This window comes from Tachypleus tridentatus, unplaced genomic scaffold (assembly GCF_004210375.1).
Source record: "Tachypleus tridentatus isolate NWPU-2018 unplaced genomic scaffold, ASM421037v1 Hic_cluster_1, whole genome shotgun sequence".
NCBI lineage: Eukaryota > Metazoa > Arthropoda > Merostomata > Xiphosura > Limulidae > Tachypleus > Tachypleus tridentatus.
The window spans coordinates 30,818,356-30,840,504 of record NW_027467777.1 but is presented as its reverse complement, the minus strand read 5'-3'; the positions used below and the strand labels follow the sequence as shown (position 1 = coordinate 30,840,504).

The 22,149-nt window shown below is 29.6% G+C and overlaps 1 protein-coding gene across 1 annotated transcript; it reads right to left on the bottom strand.

Annotated features, from left to right (window-relative positions):
• Nucleotides 1–1,781: 1,781 nt before the first annotated feature.
• On the bottom strand, nt 1,782–22,145 carry LOC143241807 (uncharacterized). Its single transcript, XM_076485067.1, has 9 exons — nt 21,769–22,145; nt 12,300–12,366; nt 11,839–11,905; nt 8,403–8,476; nt 5,480–5,609; nt 5,104–5,145; nt 3,870–3,917; nt 3,463–3,490; nt 1,782–2,584 (listed from the first exon to the last, which is right to left on the bottom strand). Exons 1-9 carry the CDS (start codon nt 21,860–21,862, stop codon nt 1,977–1,979), a joined length of 1,158 nt encoding a protein of 385 aa, XP_076341182.1. The 5' UTR covers nt 21,863–22,145; the 3' UTR covers nt 1,782–1,976.
• Nucleotides 22,146–22,149: the final 4 nt, after the last annotated feature.

Here is a 22,149-nt window from a genome sequence, read left to right as displayed (position 1 = left end):
ACTGCCAACATACCCAGTTCTGGTCGTTCAAGCAAGTTCACCCAAAGAGCAGACTGCAAGATGCTAAAAGAGGTCTCCAAACATCCTAACATGTCATCACGGGACCTACAGCAGGCTCTGGCTACTGTTGATGTGAAGGTGCATGTTTCTACAATCAGAAATAGACTGCACAAGTTTAACTTGCATGAGAGGTGTGCAAGGAGGAAACCTTTGCTCTCTAAGAGAAACATTAAGCCCAGACTGAAGTTTGCCAGAGAGAATGTAGACAAAGACCAGGTCTTCTGAAATAATGTTCTTTGGACAGATGAATCGAAAATTGAATTATTTGGATACCAGAACAGAGCACATGTTTGGCATAAACTAAATACAGCATTCCAGTAAAAGAACCTCATACCAACTGTGAAGCATGGAGGTGGAAGTGTCATGGTTTGGGGCTGCTTTGCTGCAACAGGACCTGAACAGCTCAGAATCATGGAATCCACCATGAATTGTACTGTGTATCAGAGAGTGCTTGAGGATCATGTGAGACCATCTGTAAGAAAATTAAAGCTGAAGCGGAACTGGACCATGCAACACGACAATGACCCAAAACATATCAGTAAATCCACCAAGGACTGGCTGAAAACTAAGAAATGGAGAGTCCTGGAATGGCCGAGTCAAAGTCCAGATCTTAATCCCATTGAGATGCTGTGGGGTGACTTAAAACGGGCTGTACATGCAAGAAACCTCTCAAACATCTCACAGCTGAAAGAATTCTGCATTCAGAAGTGGGGCAAACTTTCTTCAGACCGATGTCAGAGACTGGTAGATAGCAACAAGAAGCGTCTCACTGCAGTTATTTCAGCCAAAGGGGGTAACACTAGCTATTAGGGGGTAGGATGTCCTAACTTTTACCTCAGTTAGAATATGCATTTTTGTAGAAGTACATTTATAGAAGATCTTGAAAAGTCTTTTATTCAGTTTTAATTGTTTAGTTATATTCCTATAATCTCTCAGTATTGTTGAAATTGAGATTAAATATCTATATATCCAAACATGTTACAAAAATACACAGGTTTTCATAGGGTGTTCTAACTTTTTCACACGACTGTAATTCTGTATTAAGTGAATAAATATAACTGCATTAGTGACTTCATATAACTCTGTATTAACTCAGTTGATATAACTCTATATTAACTGACAATATAATTCTGTATTAACGAAGTTGATGATATAACTCTGTATTAAGTGACTTGATATAACTCTGCATTATCTAGGTTGATATAATTGTGTATTAAATGAATTGTTATAACTCTGTATTAACTGACTTGATATAATTCTGTATTAACTGACTCGGTATAACTCTGTATTAGCTGAGCTGATATAACTCTATATTAACTTAGTTGACATAACTCTGTATCATCTGAGCTGATATAACTTTGTATCATCTTAGCTGTTATAACTCTGTATCATCTGAGCTGATATAACTTTGTATCATCTGAGCTGATATAACTCTGTATCATCTGAGCTGTTATAACTTTGTATCATCTGAGCTGTTATAACTCTGTATCATCTGAGCTGATATAACTCTGTATCATCTGAGCTGAAATAACTCTGTATTGAAACTGGATTTCTTTTTACTTTAGTACAAACTTCAGACGTTACTGTAATTAACAGTAATAGTTTTGTAGAAAATCCCTGAAATGAGGCACTCCATATCACAACATGAAAACTATACTTGTAACACCTTTATTAACGAAACTCAATAAAAGGAACATTAAAAATCATTTGACTCATGCTCAACATAAATATCATACATTGAACTACAGGATGCTATGTATATAGAATGACTTTTTACGGCAAGAAATGGGCAAAGAATTTACTGAGTTTATTAGGAAAAGACAGCTTCTTCTAAAGAAAGTTCCTCAGTCTGAACTGAATCTAAGATGTCTTCTGGTCTTTTCAGTGTTCACACTTACTTCTGGATGAGGACCATTTTACAAACTTGAAGAATTTTTGTCCTTGTCTTCTCTGTTGACATCAAGGTTTTCAGTAGCAGACACACTTCCACAAGAAGTGAAGACATCATTACAAGTAGGGACAGCTTGGTCTAAGTGGACACAAGTAAATTCATGCTCCAGGTTTGTTGAGTCGGAGCAAGGATGGCCAATTTTGTTGAACTCAAACAAGGAGTTCATACCTCCTAGGATACCAGAGTCACTGGAGACGAGCGTATCTTCGGAGATACTGAGTGTTATTTGTTTCTGGCTGTTTCCTAGTTTCAGATGAACAATGTCATTACCATGACAGCGGCTGTCTACTGGAGTAACTTCTGTCTCTTGCCTCTCAAAACACAAAATGTCATCAAAACCTTGGTAACTCTTTACGGGGTGATGAGACTGTGTCATTTCCTCGTCTGCTTTACTAATGTATAGATTTGGTAAACCCGTGACCTTTGTATGATTGTAAGGTTTGACCTGCTTTTCTTTTTCTGCCCTCTCTATTTCAGAACGCATTCGATTGATTCGTTCCGCACGCTTCTGAAGGCAATCAGTCATGTCCAAGTTGTGATGTCGGTTACAGTTAACTTCTGGTCTAACATACACTGAAGAAAACAAATATTTTAGTTATTATCAATGTTTCTGAAATACATTCTATCTAATAATACTGACAATAATGTAAGATATAAGAAATACATTGTTAATATTGTGACACTTTACTGGGATGGTTAGATAAGGTAACACTTTACTGGTATAGTTTGATAAAGTAACACTTTACTGGTATAGTTAGATAAGGTAACACTTTACTGAGATGGTTACATAAGGTAACACTTTACTGGTAAAGCTAGATAAGGAAACACTTTACTAAGATAGTCAGATAAGGTAACACTATATTGAGATGGTTACATAAGGTAACACTTTATTGTAATGGATAGATAAGTAAGGTAACACTTTTCTGGAATGATTAGGAATTCTTAAAAAACAAACTATCTGAAACATTAAAATATTTTAAATTAAAACATGAACAATCGTACCCCATTCTACTCAATGACTGATTACTATACAAAATATGAAAAACGTTGTGTTCCTTGTTCTACAGAAGAATGACAGCTCGGTGTTTAGTTAATAACTGACAGTGAACACAAGTCATTATGGAAGAATGACAGTTCGGTGTTTAGTTAATAACTGACAGTGAACACAAGTCATTAACACACATCTATGATATTGAGGCCCCACTGGTTGTATCTCAGATCTTTAATTTTTCAACAAGAAACAGCAAAGTAGACAGAAAGAAATTAAATATCTGATAAACAGAGCATTTCAACAGTAATAGAAAAGTAGACATAAAAACACAACATTTCAACTATGATAAAAAATTATCCAATGTTTCAAAACTGTGTATGCAGTAATAAAAACTGCATCCACTTCAATGTCTTTCTTTAACCGTCTTGAGATTTACTAAACATGGAAATATTATACTTACTCTTAAAAGTATTACTCGTTTGACGTTTCTAAAATAGAATAAGAGTTTTCACTGTAAGTATAACACACTAACTTCCAAACAAAAATCACAAAAACATTACATCATTTCACAGGTAACATTTCAACTTTAATTTTTCTTTCATAATTACACTTTCAGTACTTATATTTAGTTTTCTCTAATTTGAATATTATAGCTCAAAGTTATCACTTGGTTTTCATCTTATCTGTGACCATAAGATATTAAATATTTAAAAATAAGTTACCAGCTATTATAGTAACATTTGCAGTTTGCAATTATGTCCCCTTTTCTCCTAAAATAATTATTTCATATGATTGAACATAACTCAAAACCTTACTGTGGTGTTTTCTAGTTTTCTGTAGATAGTTTTTATAGTAAAACTAATCTACCTGCCCAGTTTCTCTGTGACTTCGTCTACAGAATCCGTTGTGACGACACTAAAAACCAAAATGAACAACAGCGAAATTGTTCGATTCTTTATGTTACACAAGACACAGTTACACAGTGGTTAAAATAGAACAAAATTGTCTTGGTTTCAATGTAAGAGAAGTTCTTACAAAACAAGCCAAGAGATCTCTCAATGATATTAACTGACAACTTAACATTTGTATTACTAAGTTATATACTTACTTCTCTGCATACTTGATTTGATAAGAATTTATTGATAATATATTTAGTAAAGGTTACATCTGAACTTAACAAAATTATCAAATTAAGATGATATTGTATTCACATGTATCTGATTTCTATCAGTTCACGACAACAAGTAACAATGGTATAACACTGTATGGTACTGGTACCTTGTCTCTGTCAACTCATGACAACAAGTAGCAATGATTTAAACCTCATATTGTGTGGTACTAGTACCTTGTCTCTATCAATTCGTGACAACAAGTAACAATGGTTTAAAGCTGATACTATATGGTACTAGTATCTTGTTTCTATCAGTTCATGACAACAAATAAAAATGGTTTAAACCTGATACTGTATGGTACTTGTACCTTGTCTCTATCTACTCATGACAAGTAACAATGGTTTAAACCTCATATTGTATGGTACTAGTGCCTTGCCTCTATCAGTTCATGACAACAAATAACAATGGTTTAAACCTGATACTATATGGTACTAGTACCTTGTCTCTATCAATTCATGACAACAAATAACAATGGTTTAAATTTGATACTATATGGTACTAGTACCTTGTCTCTATCAATTCATGACAACAAGTAACAATGGTTTAAAGCTCTTAAGCTGATACTGTATGGTACTAGTGCCTTGTCTCTATCAATTCATAGTAACAAGTAACAATGGTTTAAAGCTCTTAAGCTGATACTGTATGGTACTAGTGCCTTGTCTTTATCAATTCATAGTAACAAGTAACAATGGTTTAAAGCTCTTAAGCTGATACTGTATGGTACTAGTGCCTTGTCTCTATCAATTCATAGTAACAAGTAACAATGGTTTAAAGCCCTTAAGCTGATACTGTATGGTACTAGTACCTTGTCTCTATCAATTCATAGTAACAAGTAACAATGGTTTAAAGCCCTTAAGCTGATACTGTATGGTACTAGTACCTTGTCTCTATCAATTCATGACAACAAGTAACAATGGTTTAATACTTACATTTTTATCATAAGCAACAAAGAGAAATAAGCAGAGTGTTCCCTGAAACATAAGTTGAAGATATTTATTTAGAAGACAGATTTGATACTTAAATCAATCACTTAAGATATTGATATAATTAAATATAGTATCCATCATCTGGTAAATAAAGTTAATACAATGCAGTATCCTTAATCTGAATAAGATACTAATGATAATATTAATGTACACAAAGTGATTTTGGTGTTTTCACAGAACAATGATTTTTAGGACATGAGTATTTTACCAAGCAACATTACCATTAATCAATAATTATTTTTACACAAAAATATAGTTAACAGTAACTAGGTCTTGAAATATTCTTACATATCCGTTTCCAGTAGTGACGTACACTTACTAAAAATGTTGACGACAGTGCAAAGTAATATCTTGAAGTAATGTCCTCATTATTGACATACAATATGCTCGAGGAAGTTGCCAGAAGTAATGACAGTAAAATGACAGTCGAACGATTTACCAGCTCTTTCCTGAAATCATTATGGAGATTTAGAAGTCACTCAGTTAGGGTCAGAACTACTAGGATAAATACAAAACGTTGAGAAGAAAACTAAGTTTTTTTTTGTTTTAAAACTAAATCACAAGTAAAAATAATTAGTTCTTTAAAATATTTACAAATGTTTGTTTCTCTGTTGTTTATTAGTTTTTAAGCGCTATGAAATGGGCTATGTTGTGGCCACTACAGTTAACAATGTCCTTTTTATTAGCATTTTAAGCCTTCAAAACTTACCTGGTTTACAGTCTAACTCATATTTTGAACACCATACGTTTTACTTGTTATGTTCAAAACCGAAATATAGGCAGGTAACTTGAAGCAGGAGATAAATATCTGATACGTTCAAACTTATAAAGAAAATAAGGCAGTTTTATATACCCTATTTGTTACAGTAAATATATACTGTTATTGGTTAAGTCTTTTAATGATATATAGTCGAAAGTTGGCATCACAAAAATATGTTCCATACACTAGAAGGGTAACAGTCAAAATCCACTATTTAGTCAGGGAAAAGTGGACCAAAAGTTGCCAATTAGTGATCTTGAATAACTGCTCTCCCTCAAATATATCTGTTTAAAATTAGGGACACCTATTTGCAAATAACTCTTGAAAAGCCATGTGAGGAACTTCTAAACAAACAAACCAATAATACACTATATGTAACAGGGTCCAGGAGAGAAATCGATCAAATATATTGTATTTCCCTTCTCAAGGGACCACAAGAGAAACTGATCAGATATATCTGCCCTTGCAAGAATCACCAAAACACAGCACTAGTATCTAAATATTTAATATTTATTTAAAAAGAGAAATAAGGAAGACGTTTAAATATTGTATATATACAAGATATTTACTTCTGTACAGGCCCACCAGGGGCACAGGCCACAGTTATTTGCACCAGGTGTAACTTACCTATCCGAAGCCCTGGTGTAGGTGCATCTGGTTATAAGTTTATATATACATTAACCATTCTACATAAACAATAAACCTAATGCTATTTCAGCATTCTTTTATGTTTTTAAAAGATAAAAACCAACATATTAAATCAAAACAAAACACAAAAAATACATTTATGAAAATTTTTAAAACTAAGAAATTCTGTAACAAGAACTAGAATTGTTTTTGTGTAATTCAATACCCAACACTCAGCTACAAGAACTAGTATTGTTTTTCTGTAATCCAATAGCCAACACTCAGCTACAAGAACTAGAATTATTTTTGTGTAATACTCCAGTCAGTACTCTGCTACAAGAATAGTATTGTTTTTATGTAATCCTACAGTCAATACTCAGACTACAAAAACTAGTATTACTTTTCTCTGATCTTCCAGTAAGCACTCAGCTACAAGAACTACTATAGTTTTAATGTTATCCTCCAGTCAACACTCAGCTACAAGAACTAGTAATGTTTTTATGTAATCCACCAGTCAACACTCAGCTACAAGAACTAGTAATGTTTTTATGTAATCCACCAGTCAACACTCATATACAAGAACTAGTATTATTTTAGTGTAATTCTCCAGGTAACACTCAGCTACAAGAACTAGTGTTGTTTTTACGTAATCTTACAGTCAACACTCAGATACAAGAAGTAGTATTATTTTTTGTGTAATCCCGTAGTCAACACTAAGCTACAGGAACGAGTAATGATTTTATGTAATCCTTGTTACTGTCAACATTCATCTACAAGAACTAGAACTGTTTTTATGTAAACCTACAGACAACATGGAGCTACAAGAATTAGTATGTTTTTACGTCATCCTACAGTCAATATTCAGACAACAAGAACTAGTATTATTTTTGTGTAATCCTCCAATGAACACTCAGCTACAAGAACTAGTATTGTTTTTGTGTAATCCTCCAGTGAACACTCAGCTACAAAAACTAGTATTATTTTTGTGTAATCTTCCAGTGAACACTCAGCTTCAAAAACTAGTATTATTTTTGTGTAATTCTCCAGTGAACACTCAGCTACAAGAACTAGTATTGTTTTTATGTAATTCTCCAGTGAACACTCAGCTACAAGAACTAGTATTGTTTTTACGTAATCCTACAGTCAATATTCAGACAACAAGAACTAGTATTATTTTTGTGTAATCCTCCAGTGAACACTCAGCTACAAGAACTAGTATTGTTTTTGTGTAATCCTCCAGTGAACACTCAGCTACAAGAACTAGTATTATTTTTGTGTATTCCTCCATTAAACACTCAGCTACAAAAACTAGTATTATTTTTCTGTAATCCTCCAGTGAACACTCAGCTACAAGAACTAGTATTATTTTTGTGTATTCCTCCAGTAAACACTCAGCTACAAAAACTAGTATTATTTTTGTGTAATCCTCCAGTGAACACTCAGCTACAAGAACTAGTATTATTTTTGTGTATTCCTCCAGTCAACACTGAGCTGCAAAAACTAGTATTATTTTTGTGTAATCCTCCAGTGAACACTCAGCTACAAGAACTAGTATTATTTTTGTGTATTCCTCCAGTCAACACTGATCTACAAAAACTAGTATTATTTTTGTGTAATCCTCCAGTCAACACTGAGCTACAAGAACTAGTATTATTTTGTGTAATCCTCCAGTCAACACTCAGCTACAAGAACTGGTAATGATTTTGTGTAATCCTCCAGTGAACACTGAGCTACAAGAATTAGTATTGTTTTTGTGTAATCCTCCAGTCAACACTGAGCTACAAGAACTAGTATTATTTGTGTTCAATACTGAGCTATGATTTAGAGCTAATGTGAATAGCTGAAAATAACTTACCTTCTGGGGTTTAAATCTAATTTTTGTCGTTCTTTCAACTTTGTTTTCAACATCATAAACAGTATAAAGTGTAGCTGGAAAATGTTTAAATTACCTTGAGATAAGTAACTTTTGAATTGAAATACAGGAATTTTGGGATTATTCATAACAGCCTATTAAAACAAATTTCATACATAAATGTTTATAAGTTTTTGAGTATTACTAGAAAGTTTTAAAGCTGATTATCGTTCCAAAGGTCAATATTGCAAATTAAACACTTTATTATCTTATGCATCTAACATGTGAAGACTATTACAAATTAAACACTTTATCATCTTATACATCTAACATGTTAAGACTATTACAAATTAAACACTTTATCATCTTATACATCTAACATGTTAAGACTATTACAAATTAAACACTTTATTATCTAATCCATCTAACATGTTAAGACTATTACAAATTTAACACTTTATTATCTTATACATCTAACATGTTAAGACTGTTACAAAGTAAACACTTTATCATCTTATACATCTAACATGTTAAGACTGTTACAAATTAAACACTTTATCATCTTATACATCTAACATGTTAAGACTGTTACAAATTAAACACTTTATCATCTTATACATCTAACATGTTAAGACTGTTACAAATTAAACACTTTATTATCTTATACATCTAACATGTTAAGACTGTTACAAATTAAACACTTTATCATCTTATACATCTAACATGTTAAGACTATTACAAATTAAACACTTTATCATCTTATACATCTAACATGTTAAGACTATTACAAATTAGACACTTTATTATCTTATACATCTAACATGTTAAGACTGTTACAAATTAAACACTTTATCATCTTATACATCTAACATGTTAAGACTATTACAAATTAAACACTTTATTATCTTATACATCTAACATGTTAAGACTATTACAAATTAGACACTTTATTATCTTATACATCTAACATGTTAAGACTATTACAAATTAAACACTTTATCATCTTATACATCTAACATGTTAAGACTGTTAGAAATTAAACACTTTATTATCTTATACATCTAACATGTTAAGACTGTTAGAAATTAAACACTTTATTATCTTATACATCTAACATGTTAAGACTGTTAGAAATTAAACACTTTATTATCTTATACATCTAACATGTTAAGACTGTTACAAATTAAACACTTTATTATCTAATCCATCTAACATGTTAAGACTGTTAGAAATTAAACACTTTATTATCTTATACATCTAACATGTTAAGACTGTTACAAATTAAACACTTTATTATCTAATCCATCTAACATGTTAAGACTGTTAGAAATTAAACACTTTATTATCTTATACATCTAACATGTTAAGACTGTTACAAATTAAACACTTTATTATCTAATCCATCTAACATGTTAAGACTGTTACAAATTAAACACTATTATCTAATCCATCTAACATGTTAAGACTGTTACAAATTAAACACTTTATTATCTTATACATCTAACATGTTAAGACTATTACAAATTAGACACTTTATTATCTTATACATCTAACATGTTAAGACTGTTACAAATTAAACACTTTATTATCTAATCCATCTAACATGTTAAGACTGTTACAAATTAAACACTATTATCTTATACATCTAACATGTTAAGACTGTTACAAATTAAACACTTTATTATCTTATACATCTAACATGTTAAGACTGTTACAAATTAAACACTTTATTATCTTATACATCTAACATGTTAAGACTGTTACAAATTAAACACTTTATTATCTAATCCATCTAACATGTTAAGACTGTTACAAATTAAACACTTTATCATCTTATACATCTAACATGTTAAGACTGTTAGAAATTAAACACTTTATTATCTTATACATCTAACGTGTTAAGACTGTTAGAAATTAAACACTTTATTATCTTATACATCTAACATGTTAAGACTGTTACAAATGAAACACTTTATTATCTAATCCATCTAACATGTTAAGACTGTTAGAAATTAAACACTTTATTATCTTATACATCTAACATGTTAAGACTGTTACAAATTAAACACTTTATTATCTAATCCATCTAACATGTTAAGACTGTTAGAAATTAAACACTTTATTATCTAATCCATCTAACATGTTAAGACTGTTACAAATTAAACACTATTATCTTATACATCTAACATGTTAAGACTGTTACAAATTAAACACTTTATTATCTTATACATCTAACATGTTAAGACTGTTACAAATTAAACACTTTATTATCTTATACATCTAACATGTTAAGACTGTTACAAATTAAACACTTTATTATCTTATACATCTAACATGTTAAGACTGTTACAAATTAAACACTTTATTATCTTATACATCTAACATGTTAAGACTGTTACAAATTAAACACTTTATTATCTTATACATCTAACATGTTAAGACTGTTACAAATTAGACACTTTATTATCTTATACATCTAACATGTTAAGACTATTACAAATTAAACACTTTATTATCTAATCCATCTAACATGTTAAGACTGTTACAAATTAAACACTTTATTATCTTATACATCTAACATGTTAGGTAACTTTGTGCTTTGAACACTACAACAGAGGTTCAATCATTTTGTGATGAGGAGAAACTCATTTGAAGTAAAAATGAATCTCAAGAAGGCTGGTATGGATATTAAAACCTTTATTAAAATAAAGTAGAGAACAGCGTTTCAACCTTCGTACGTTATCTTCAGATTAACAAAGGCTAATGTTTTCCTCTATTTCAATAAATGTTTTAATACCCATACTAGCCGTCTTGTGATACCTTCAGTCACTTCACTATACAATATTCTCATGATAAATGTTTTAATACCCGAACCAGCCATCTTGTGATACCTTCAGTCACTTCACTATACAATATTCTCATTATAAAGGTTTTAATTCCCATTCCAGCCGTCTTGTGATAACTTCAGTCACTTCACTATACAATATTCTCATGATAAATATTTTAATTCCCATTCCAGCCATCTTGTGATACCTTCAGTCACTTCACTATACAATATTCTCATTATAAAGGTTTTAATTCCCATTCCAGCCGTCTTGTGATAACTTCAGTCACTTCACTATACAATATTCTCATGATAAATATTTTAATTCCCATTCCAGCCATCTTGTGATAACTTCAGTCACTTCAGTATACAATATTATCAATATAAATGTTTTAATACCTGTACCAGCTGTCTTGTGATACCTTCAGTCACTTCATTATACAATATTCTTATTATAATATCACAAAATAAAAAACATGACCAACTTCAAAGTCAAGAAATATTTTTCTGAAATTACAATGAAAAAGAGAAAAACAATATACGGTGGGAACACCACATGAATTTTACTTGCTTTTATTTTAGAAAGATGAAAAATATTACTGAGATTGTACTTACTGTAAAAATAACAGTTGTTGATGTGGTTACAGTGTAAAAAGGTGTTGTTCCTATTGTTAGCCACCACCTGAAATTGTTGTTTATACAACTTTAATGAATTACTCGACCAAAATTTAAGTGTAATAAAAACACTGAAAGACCTTGATATCAATAATTGTTTGATAAAATTTATCCAAGTAAAAGAACTTAATATATCAATGAAGCATTTATTTTGGCAAGTGGGTTTCTCCCCAGCATTTAAGAAATGAAGTATTGAGTTTTTAAATTGTAGTAGTCGTAAGACTAGCTAAAACCTTGGTAAGACAGGATAACAAAGAAAAACTTTAAAACCATTTAACTTATGTTTTATCACGTGCATAAAAATTACTAACACAAATACTGGATTTTTATAAAATATATCTGAAAAATGTAACATTTTACTAAATCCTAGAATGTGTCAGCTGATGAGTTTATCTGCCTACCTCTGAAAATGAAATCCTTTAAGGGCTTGAACAACCAGTGTAGCTACAACAATACTTGCTGGAACAACTGTGTCAATAACATATATTCTTAACATTATATACCACCATATAACAGTACATCTATCAATACAACAACATACATATACTGTAATACAACACTAGATCTATCAATACAACAACATATATATAGTGTCATACAACACTAGATCTATCAATACAACAACATACATATACTGTCATACAACACTAGATCTATCAATACAACAACATACATATACTATCATACAACACTAGATCTATCTAAACAACAACATACATATACTATCATAGAACAGTAGCTGTATCAATACAACAACATACATATACAATCATACAACAGCAGCTGTATCAATACAACATACACGTACTATCATAGAACAGTAGCTGTATCAATACAACATACATGTACTATCATAGAACAGTAGCTGTATCAATACAACATACATATACTATCATATTACAGTAGCTGTATCAATACAATATACATATACTATCATAGAACAGTAGCTGTATCAATACAATATATATATACTAATATAGAACAGTAACTGTATCAATATAAGATACATATACTATCATATAACAGTAGCTGTATCAATACAACATACATATACTATCATAGAACAGTAACTGTATCAATACAACATATATATACTATAATAGAACAGTAGCTGTATCAATACAACATATATGTACTATCATAGAACAGTAGCTGTATCAATACAACATATATGTACTATCATACAACAGTAGCTGTATCAATACAACATATATGTACTATCATAGAACAGTAACTGTTTCAATACAACATACATATACTATCATATAACAGTAGCTGTATCAATACAACATACATATACTATCATAGAACAGTAACTGTATCAATACAACATACATATACTATCATATAACAGTAGCTGTATCAATACAACATGCATATACTATCATAGAACAGTAACTGTATCAATACAACATGCATATACTATCATAGAACAGTAACTGTATCAATACAATATATATATACTATCATAGAACAGTAGCTGTATCAATACAATATATATATACTAATATAGAACAGTAGCTGTATCAATACAATATATATATACTAATATAGAACAGTAACTGTATCAATACAACATACATATACTATCATATAACAGTAGCTGTATCAATACAATATATATATACTAATATAGAACAGTAGCTGTATCAATACAATATATATATACTAATATAGAACAGTAACTGTATCAATACAACATACATATACTATCATATAACAGTAGCTGTATCAATACAATATACATATACTATCATAGAACAGTAGCTGTATCAATACAATATATATATACTAATATAGAACAGTAACTGTATCAATATAAGATACATATACTATCATATAACAGTAGCTGTATCAATACAACATACATATACTATCATAGAACAGTAACTGTATCAATACAACATATATATACTATCATAGAACAGTAGCTGTATCAATACAACATATACATACTATCATAGAACAGTAGCTGTATCAATACAACATATATGTACTATCATACAACAGTAGCTGTATCAATACAACATGCATGTACTATCATAGAACAGTAACTGTATCAATACAACATACATATACTATCATATAACAGTAACTGTATCAATACAACATGCATGTACTATCATAGAACAGTAACTGTATCAATACAAGATACATATACTATCATAGAACAGTAACTGTATCAATACAATATATATATACTATCATAGAACAGTAGCTGTATCAATACAATATATATATACTATCATAGAACAGTAGCTGTATCAATACAATATATATATACTATCATAGAACAGTAACTCTATCAATACAACATACATATACTATCATAGAACAGTAACTGTATCAATACATGAATATACCATCATAGAACAGTAGCTGTACCAATACAAGATACATATACTATCATAGAACAGTAACTGTATCAATACAAGATACATATACTATCATAGAACAGTAGCTGTTCCAATACAAGATACATATACTATCATAGAACAGTAGCTGTACCAATACAACATACATATACTATCATATAACAGTAGCTGTATCAATACAACATACATATACTATCATATAACAGTAGCTGTACCAATACAAGATACATATACTATCATAGAACAGTAGCTGTACCAATACAAGATAAATATACTATCATAGAACAGTAACTGTATCAATACAAGATACATATACTATCATAGCACAGTAGCTGTTCCAATACAAGATACATATACTATCATAGAACAGTAGCTGTACCAATACAACATACATATACTATCATATAACAGTAGCTCTATCAATACAACATACATATACTATCATATAACAGTAGCTCTATCAATACAAGATACATATACTATCATAGAACAGTAGCTGTACCAATACAAGATACATATACTATCATAGAACAGTAACTGTATCAATACAAGATACATATACTATCATAGAACAGTAGCTGTTCCAATACAAGATACATATACTATAATAGAACAGTAGCTGTACCAATACAACATACATATACTATCATATAACAGTTGCTGTATCAATACAATATATATATACTAATATAGAACAGTAACTGTATCAATACAATATATATATACTATCATAGAACAGTAACTGTATCAATACAAGATACATATACTATCATAGAACAGTAGCTGTACCAATACAACATACATATACTATCATAGAACAGTAGCTGTACCAATACAACATACATATACTATCATAGAACAGTAACTGTATCAATACAACATGTATATACTATCATAGAACAGTAACTGTATCAATACAAGATACATATACTATCATAGAACAGTAGCTGTACCAATACAAGATACATATACTATCATAGAACAGTAACTGTATCAATACAAGATACATATGCTATCATAGAACAGTAGCTGTTCCAATACAACATACATATACTATCATATAACAGTAGCTGTACCAATACAAGATACATATACTATCATAGAACAGTAGCTGTACCAATACAAGATAAATATACTATCATAGAACAGTAACTGTATCAATACAAGATACATATACTATCATAGAACAGTAGCTGTTCCAATACAAGATACATATACTATCATATAACAGTAGCTGTATCAATACAAGATACATATACTATCATAGAACAGTAGCTGTACCAATACAACATACATATACTATCATAGAACAGTAACTGTATCAATACAAGATACATATACTATCATAGAACAGTAACTGTATCAATACAAGATACATATACTATCATAGAACAGTAACTGTATCAATACAACATGTATATACTATCATAGAACAGTAACTGTATCAATACAAGATACATATACTATCATAGAACAGTAGCTGTACCAATACAAGATACATATACTATCATAGAACAGTAACTGTATCAATACAAGATACATATGCTATCATAGAACAGTAGCTGTTCCAATACAAGATAGATATACTATCATAGAACAGTAACTGTATCAATACAAGATACATATACTATCATAGAACAGTAACTGTATCAATACAACATGTATATACTATCATAGAACAGTAACTGTATCAATACAAGATACATATACTATCATATAACAGTAGCTGTATCAATACAAGATACATATACTATCATAGAACAGTAACTGTATCAATACAACATGTATATACTATCATAGAACAGTAACTGTATCAATACAACATGTATATACTATCATAGAACAGTAGCTGTACCAATACAACATACATATACTATCATATAACAGTAGCTGTACCAATACAAGATACATATACTATCATAGAACAGTAGCTGTACCAATACAAGATAAATATACTATCATAGAACAGTAACTGTATCAATACAAGATACATATACTATCATAGAACAGTAGCTGTTCCAATACAAGATACATATACTATCATAGAACAGTAGCTGTACCAATACAACATATATATACTATCATATAACAGTAGCTGTATCAATACAAGATACATATACTATCATAGAACAGTAGCTGTACCAATACAACATACATATACTATCATATAACAGTAGCTGTATCAATGCAAGATACATATACTATCATAGAACATTAGCTGTACCAATACAACATACATATACTATCATATAACAGTAGCTGTATCAATACAACATACATATACTATCATATAACAGTAGCTGTATCAATACAATATATACATACTAATATAGAACAGTAACCGAATCAATACAACATGTATATACTATCATAGAACAGTAACTGTATCAATACAACATGTATATACTATCAATGAACAGTAACTGTATCAATACAACATACATATACTATCATATAACAGTAGCTGTATCAATACAATATACATATACTATCATAGAACAGTAGCTGTATCAATACAACATACATATACTATCATAGAACAGTAACTGTATCAATACAACATACATATACTATCATATAACAGTAGCTGTATCAATACAACATACATATACTATCATAGAACAGTAACTGTATCAATACAACATGCATATACTATCATAGAACAGTAACTGTATCAATACAATATATATATACTATCATAGAACAGTAGCTGTATCAATACAATATATATATACTAATATAGAACAGTAGCTGTATCAATACAATATATATATACTAATATAGAACAGTAACTGTATCAATACAACATACATATACTATCATATAACAGTAGCTGTATCAATACAATATACATATACTATCATAGAACAGTAGCTGTATCAATACAATATATATATACTAATATAGAACAGTAACTGTATCAATACAATATATATATACTAATATAGAACAGTAACTGTATCAATATAAGATACATATACTATCATAGAACAGTAGCTGTATCAATACAACATATACATACTATCATAGAACAGTAGCTGTATCAATACAACATATATCTACTATCATACAACAGTAGCTGTATCAATACAACATATATGTACTATCATAGAACAGTAACTGTATCAATACAACATACATATACTATCATATAACAGTAGCTGAATCAATACAACATACATATACTATCATATAACAGTAACTGTATCAATACAACATGCATGTACTATCATAGAACAGTAACTGTATCAATACAAGATACATATACTATCATAGAACAGTAACTGTATCAATACAATATATATATACTATCATAGAACAGTAGCTGTATCAATACAATATATATATACTATCATAGAACAGTAGCTGTATCAATACAATATATATATACTAATATAGAACAGTAGCTGTATCAATACAATATATATGTACTATCATACAACAGTAGCTGTATCAATACAACATATATGTACTATCATAGAACAGTAACTGTATCAATACAACATACATATACTATCATATAACAGTAGCTGTATCAATACAACATACATATACTATCATATAACAGTAACTGTATCAATACAACATGCATGTACTATCATAGAACAGTAACTGTATCAATACAAGATACATATACTATCATAGAACAGTAACTGTATCAATATAAGATACATATACTATCATATAACAGTAGCTGTATCAATACAACATACATATACTATCATAGAACAGTAACTGTATCAATACAACATATATATACTATCATAGAACAGTAGCTGTATCAATACAACATATATGTATTATCATACAACAGTAGCTGTATCAATACAACATATATGTACTATCATAGAACAGTAGCTGTACCAATACAAGATACATATACTATCATAGAACAGTAACTGTATCAATACAAGATACATATACTATCATAGAACAGTAGCTGTACCAATACAACATACATATACTATCATATAACAGTAGCTGTATCAATACAACATACATATACTATCATATAACAGTAGCTGTATCAATACAACATACATATACTATCATATAACAGTAGCTGTACCAATACAAGATACATATACTATCATAGAACAGTAGCTGTACCAATACAAGATAAATATACTATCATAGAACAGTAACTGTATCAATACAAGATACATATACTATCATAGCACAGTAGCTGTTCCAATACAAGATACATATATTATCATAGAACAGTAGCTGTACCAATACAACATACATATACTATCATAGAACAGTAGCTGTACCAATACAACATATATATACTATCATATAACAGTAGCTGTATCAATACAAGATACATATACTATCATAGAACAGTAGCTGTACCAATACAAGATACATATACTATCATAGAACAGTAACTGTATCAATACAAGATACATATACTATCATAGAACAGTAGCTGTTCCAATACAAGATACATATACTATCATAGAACAGTAGCTGTACCAATACAACATACATATACTATCATATAACAGTTGCTGTATCAATACAATATATATATACTAATATAGAACAGTAACTGTATCAATACAATATATATATACTATCATAGAACAGTAACTGTATCAATACAAGATACATATACTATCATAGAACAGTAGCTGTACCAATACAACATACATATACTATCATAGAACAGTAGCTGTACCAATACAACATACATATACTATCATAGAACAGTAACTGTATCAATACAACATGTATATACTATCATAGAACAGTAACTGTATCAATACAAGATACATATACTATCATAGAACAGTAGCTGTACCAATACAAGATACATATACTATCATAGAACAGTAACTGTATCAATACAAGATACATATGCTATCATAGAACAGTAACTGTATCAATACAAGATACATATGCTATCATAGAACAGTAGCTGTTCCAATACAAGATAGATATACTATCATAGAACAGTAGCTGTACCAATACAACATACATATACTATCATATAACAGTAGCTGTACCAATACAAGATACATATACTATCATAGAACAGTAGCTGTACCAATACAAGATAAATATACTATCATAGAACAGTAACTGTATCAATACAAGATACATATACTATCATAGAACAGTAGCTGTTCCAATACAAGATACATATACTATCATATAACAGTAGCTGTATCAATACAAGATACATATACTATCATAGAACAGTAGCTGTACCAATACAACATACATATACTATCATAGAACAGTAACTGTATCAATACAAGATACATATACTATCATAGAACAGTAACTGTATCAATACAACATGTATATACTATCATAGAACAGTAACTGTATCAATACAAGATACATATACTATCATAGAACAGTAGCTGTACCAATACAAGATACATATACTATCATAGAACAGTAACTGTATCAATACAAGATACATATGCTATCATAGAACAGTAACTGTTCCAATACAAGATACATATACTATCATAGAACAGTAGCTGTTCCAATACAAGATAGATATACTATCATAGAACAGTAGCTGTACCAATACAACATACATATACTATCATAGAACAGTAGCTGTACCAATACAACATACATATACTATCATAGAACAGTAACTGTATCAATACAACATGTATATACTATCATAGAACAGTAACTGTATCAATACAAGATACATATACTATCATAGAACAGTAGCTGTTCCAATACAAGATACATATACTATCATAGAACAGTAGCTGTACCAATACAACATACATATACTATCATATAACAGTAGCTGTATCAATACAAGATACATATACTATCATAGAACAGTAGCTGTACCAATACAACATACATATACTATCATATAACAGTAGCTGTATCAATACAAGATACATATACTATCATAGAACATTAGCTGTACCAATACAACATACATATACTATCATATAACAGTAGCTGTATCAATACAACATACATATACTATCATATAACAGTAGCTGTATCAATACAATATATACATACTAATATAGAACAGTAACCGAATCAATACAACATGTATATACTATCATAGAACAGTAACTGTATCAATACAACATGTATATACTATCAATGAACAGTAACTGTATCAATACAACATACATATACTATCATATAACAGTAGCTGTATCAATACAATATACATATACTATCATAGAACAGTAGCTGTATCAATACAATATATATATATACTATTATAGAACAGTAACTGTATCAATATAAGATACATATACTATCATATAACAGTAGCTGTATCAATACAACATACATATACTATCATAGAACAGTAACTGTATCAATACAACATATATATACTATCATAGAACAGTAGCTGTATCAATACAACATATATGTACTATCATACAACAGTAGCTGTATCAATACAACATATATGTACTATCATAGAACAGTAACTGTATCAATACAACATATATGTACTATCATAGAACAGTAACTGTATCAATACAACATACATATACTATCATATAACAGTAGCTGTATCAATACAACATACATATACTATCATACAACAGTAGCTGTATCAATACAACATACATATACTATCATAGAACAGTAACTGTATCAATACAACATACATATACTATCATAGAACAGTAACTGTATCAATACAACATGCATATACTATCATAGAACAGTAACTGTATCAATACAAGATACATATACTATCATATAACAGTAACTGTATCAATACAATATATATATACTATCATACAACAGTAGCTGTATCAATACAATATATATATACTATCATAGAACAGTAGCTGTATCAATACAATATATATATACTAATATAGAACAGTAGCTGTATCAATACAAGATACATATACTATCATATAACAGTAACTGTATCAATACAATATATATATACTATCATATAACAGTAGCTGTATCAATACAACATACATATACTACCATTCAACAATATATGTATTAATACAACTTTATACATATACTATCATACAACAATATATGTATTAATACAATAATATACATATACTACCATGCTACAGTAGCTATATAAATACAACAATATACATTGGCTACCATGCTACAGTAGCTATATAAATACAACAATATACATTGACTACCATGCTACAGTAGCTATATAAATACAACAATATACATTGACTACCATGCTACAGTCACTATATAAATACAACAATATACATTGACTAACATGCTACAGTAGCTGTATGAATACAAGAATGTCTCCGTATACATATACAACAATACATTTATATATGTGGTGAGGGATACTACATTTCTATATGAATGTTTGGAATGGTTTTGTCTATTATTACTAAGAAAGAAGTCGAGCTAACAATGATGTTTATCTTACTTTGATCTTATTTCTGAATGTTGTGAATTTAATGGTTTCAAATTAACAATAATCACCAGTGATATAGAACTATTTAACTAATGTTTACTGTCAGTTTCTACTTACCCCAACTGATGACCACGATCCTTAGCTTGAGCTGGTCAACACTTTGTACTTTAACACACTCTAAGTACACCATCAGAACAATACACAGCAGCATACAAAATGCACTCAAGAGAAAGAATGTTAACACCGAAGCTACCAAAGTATAATAATTCTAGAACAGAAGAAAATACTTTTTGTTATTTAGTAGGAATACAAATTTGTGTGGTTGTGGTAACTCTCAATGTATTATATTACTATGTATGACGTGAATATTGACTGTACTGTTAAACATTTGGTTTTTGAATAACTCCATGCCTTTAATTTTTAACAAAGTGTAGAATCATAAGTTAATCTTTATTTTCAGCCTAATGGCCTTTACTTACAACGTGATTTAAGAAATGA

Coding starts and splice junctions, on each gene's coding strand:
- LOC143241807 (XM_076485067.1), bottom strand. CDS start 21,862: ATGCTGCTGTGTATTGTTCTGATGGTGTACTTAGAGTGTGTTAAAGTA. Junction 8,477..11,838: donor CAACAACTGTTATTTTTACA/GTAAGTACAATC, acceptor AACATTTTCCAG/CTACACTTTATACTGTTTAT. Junction 3,918..5,103: donor TTGTTGCTTATGATAAAAAT/GTAAGTATTAAA, acceptor TTTGGTTTTTAG/TGTCGTCACAACGGATTCTG.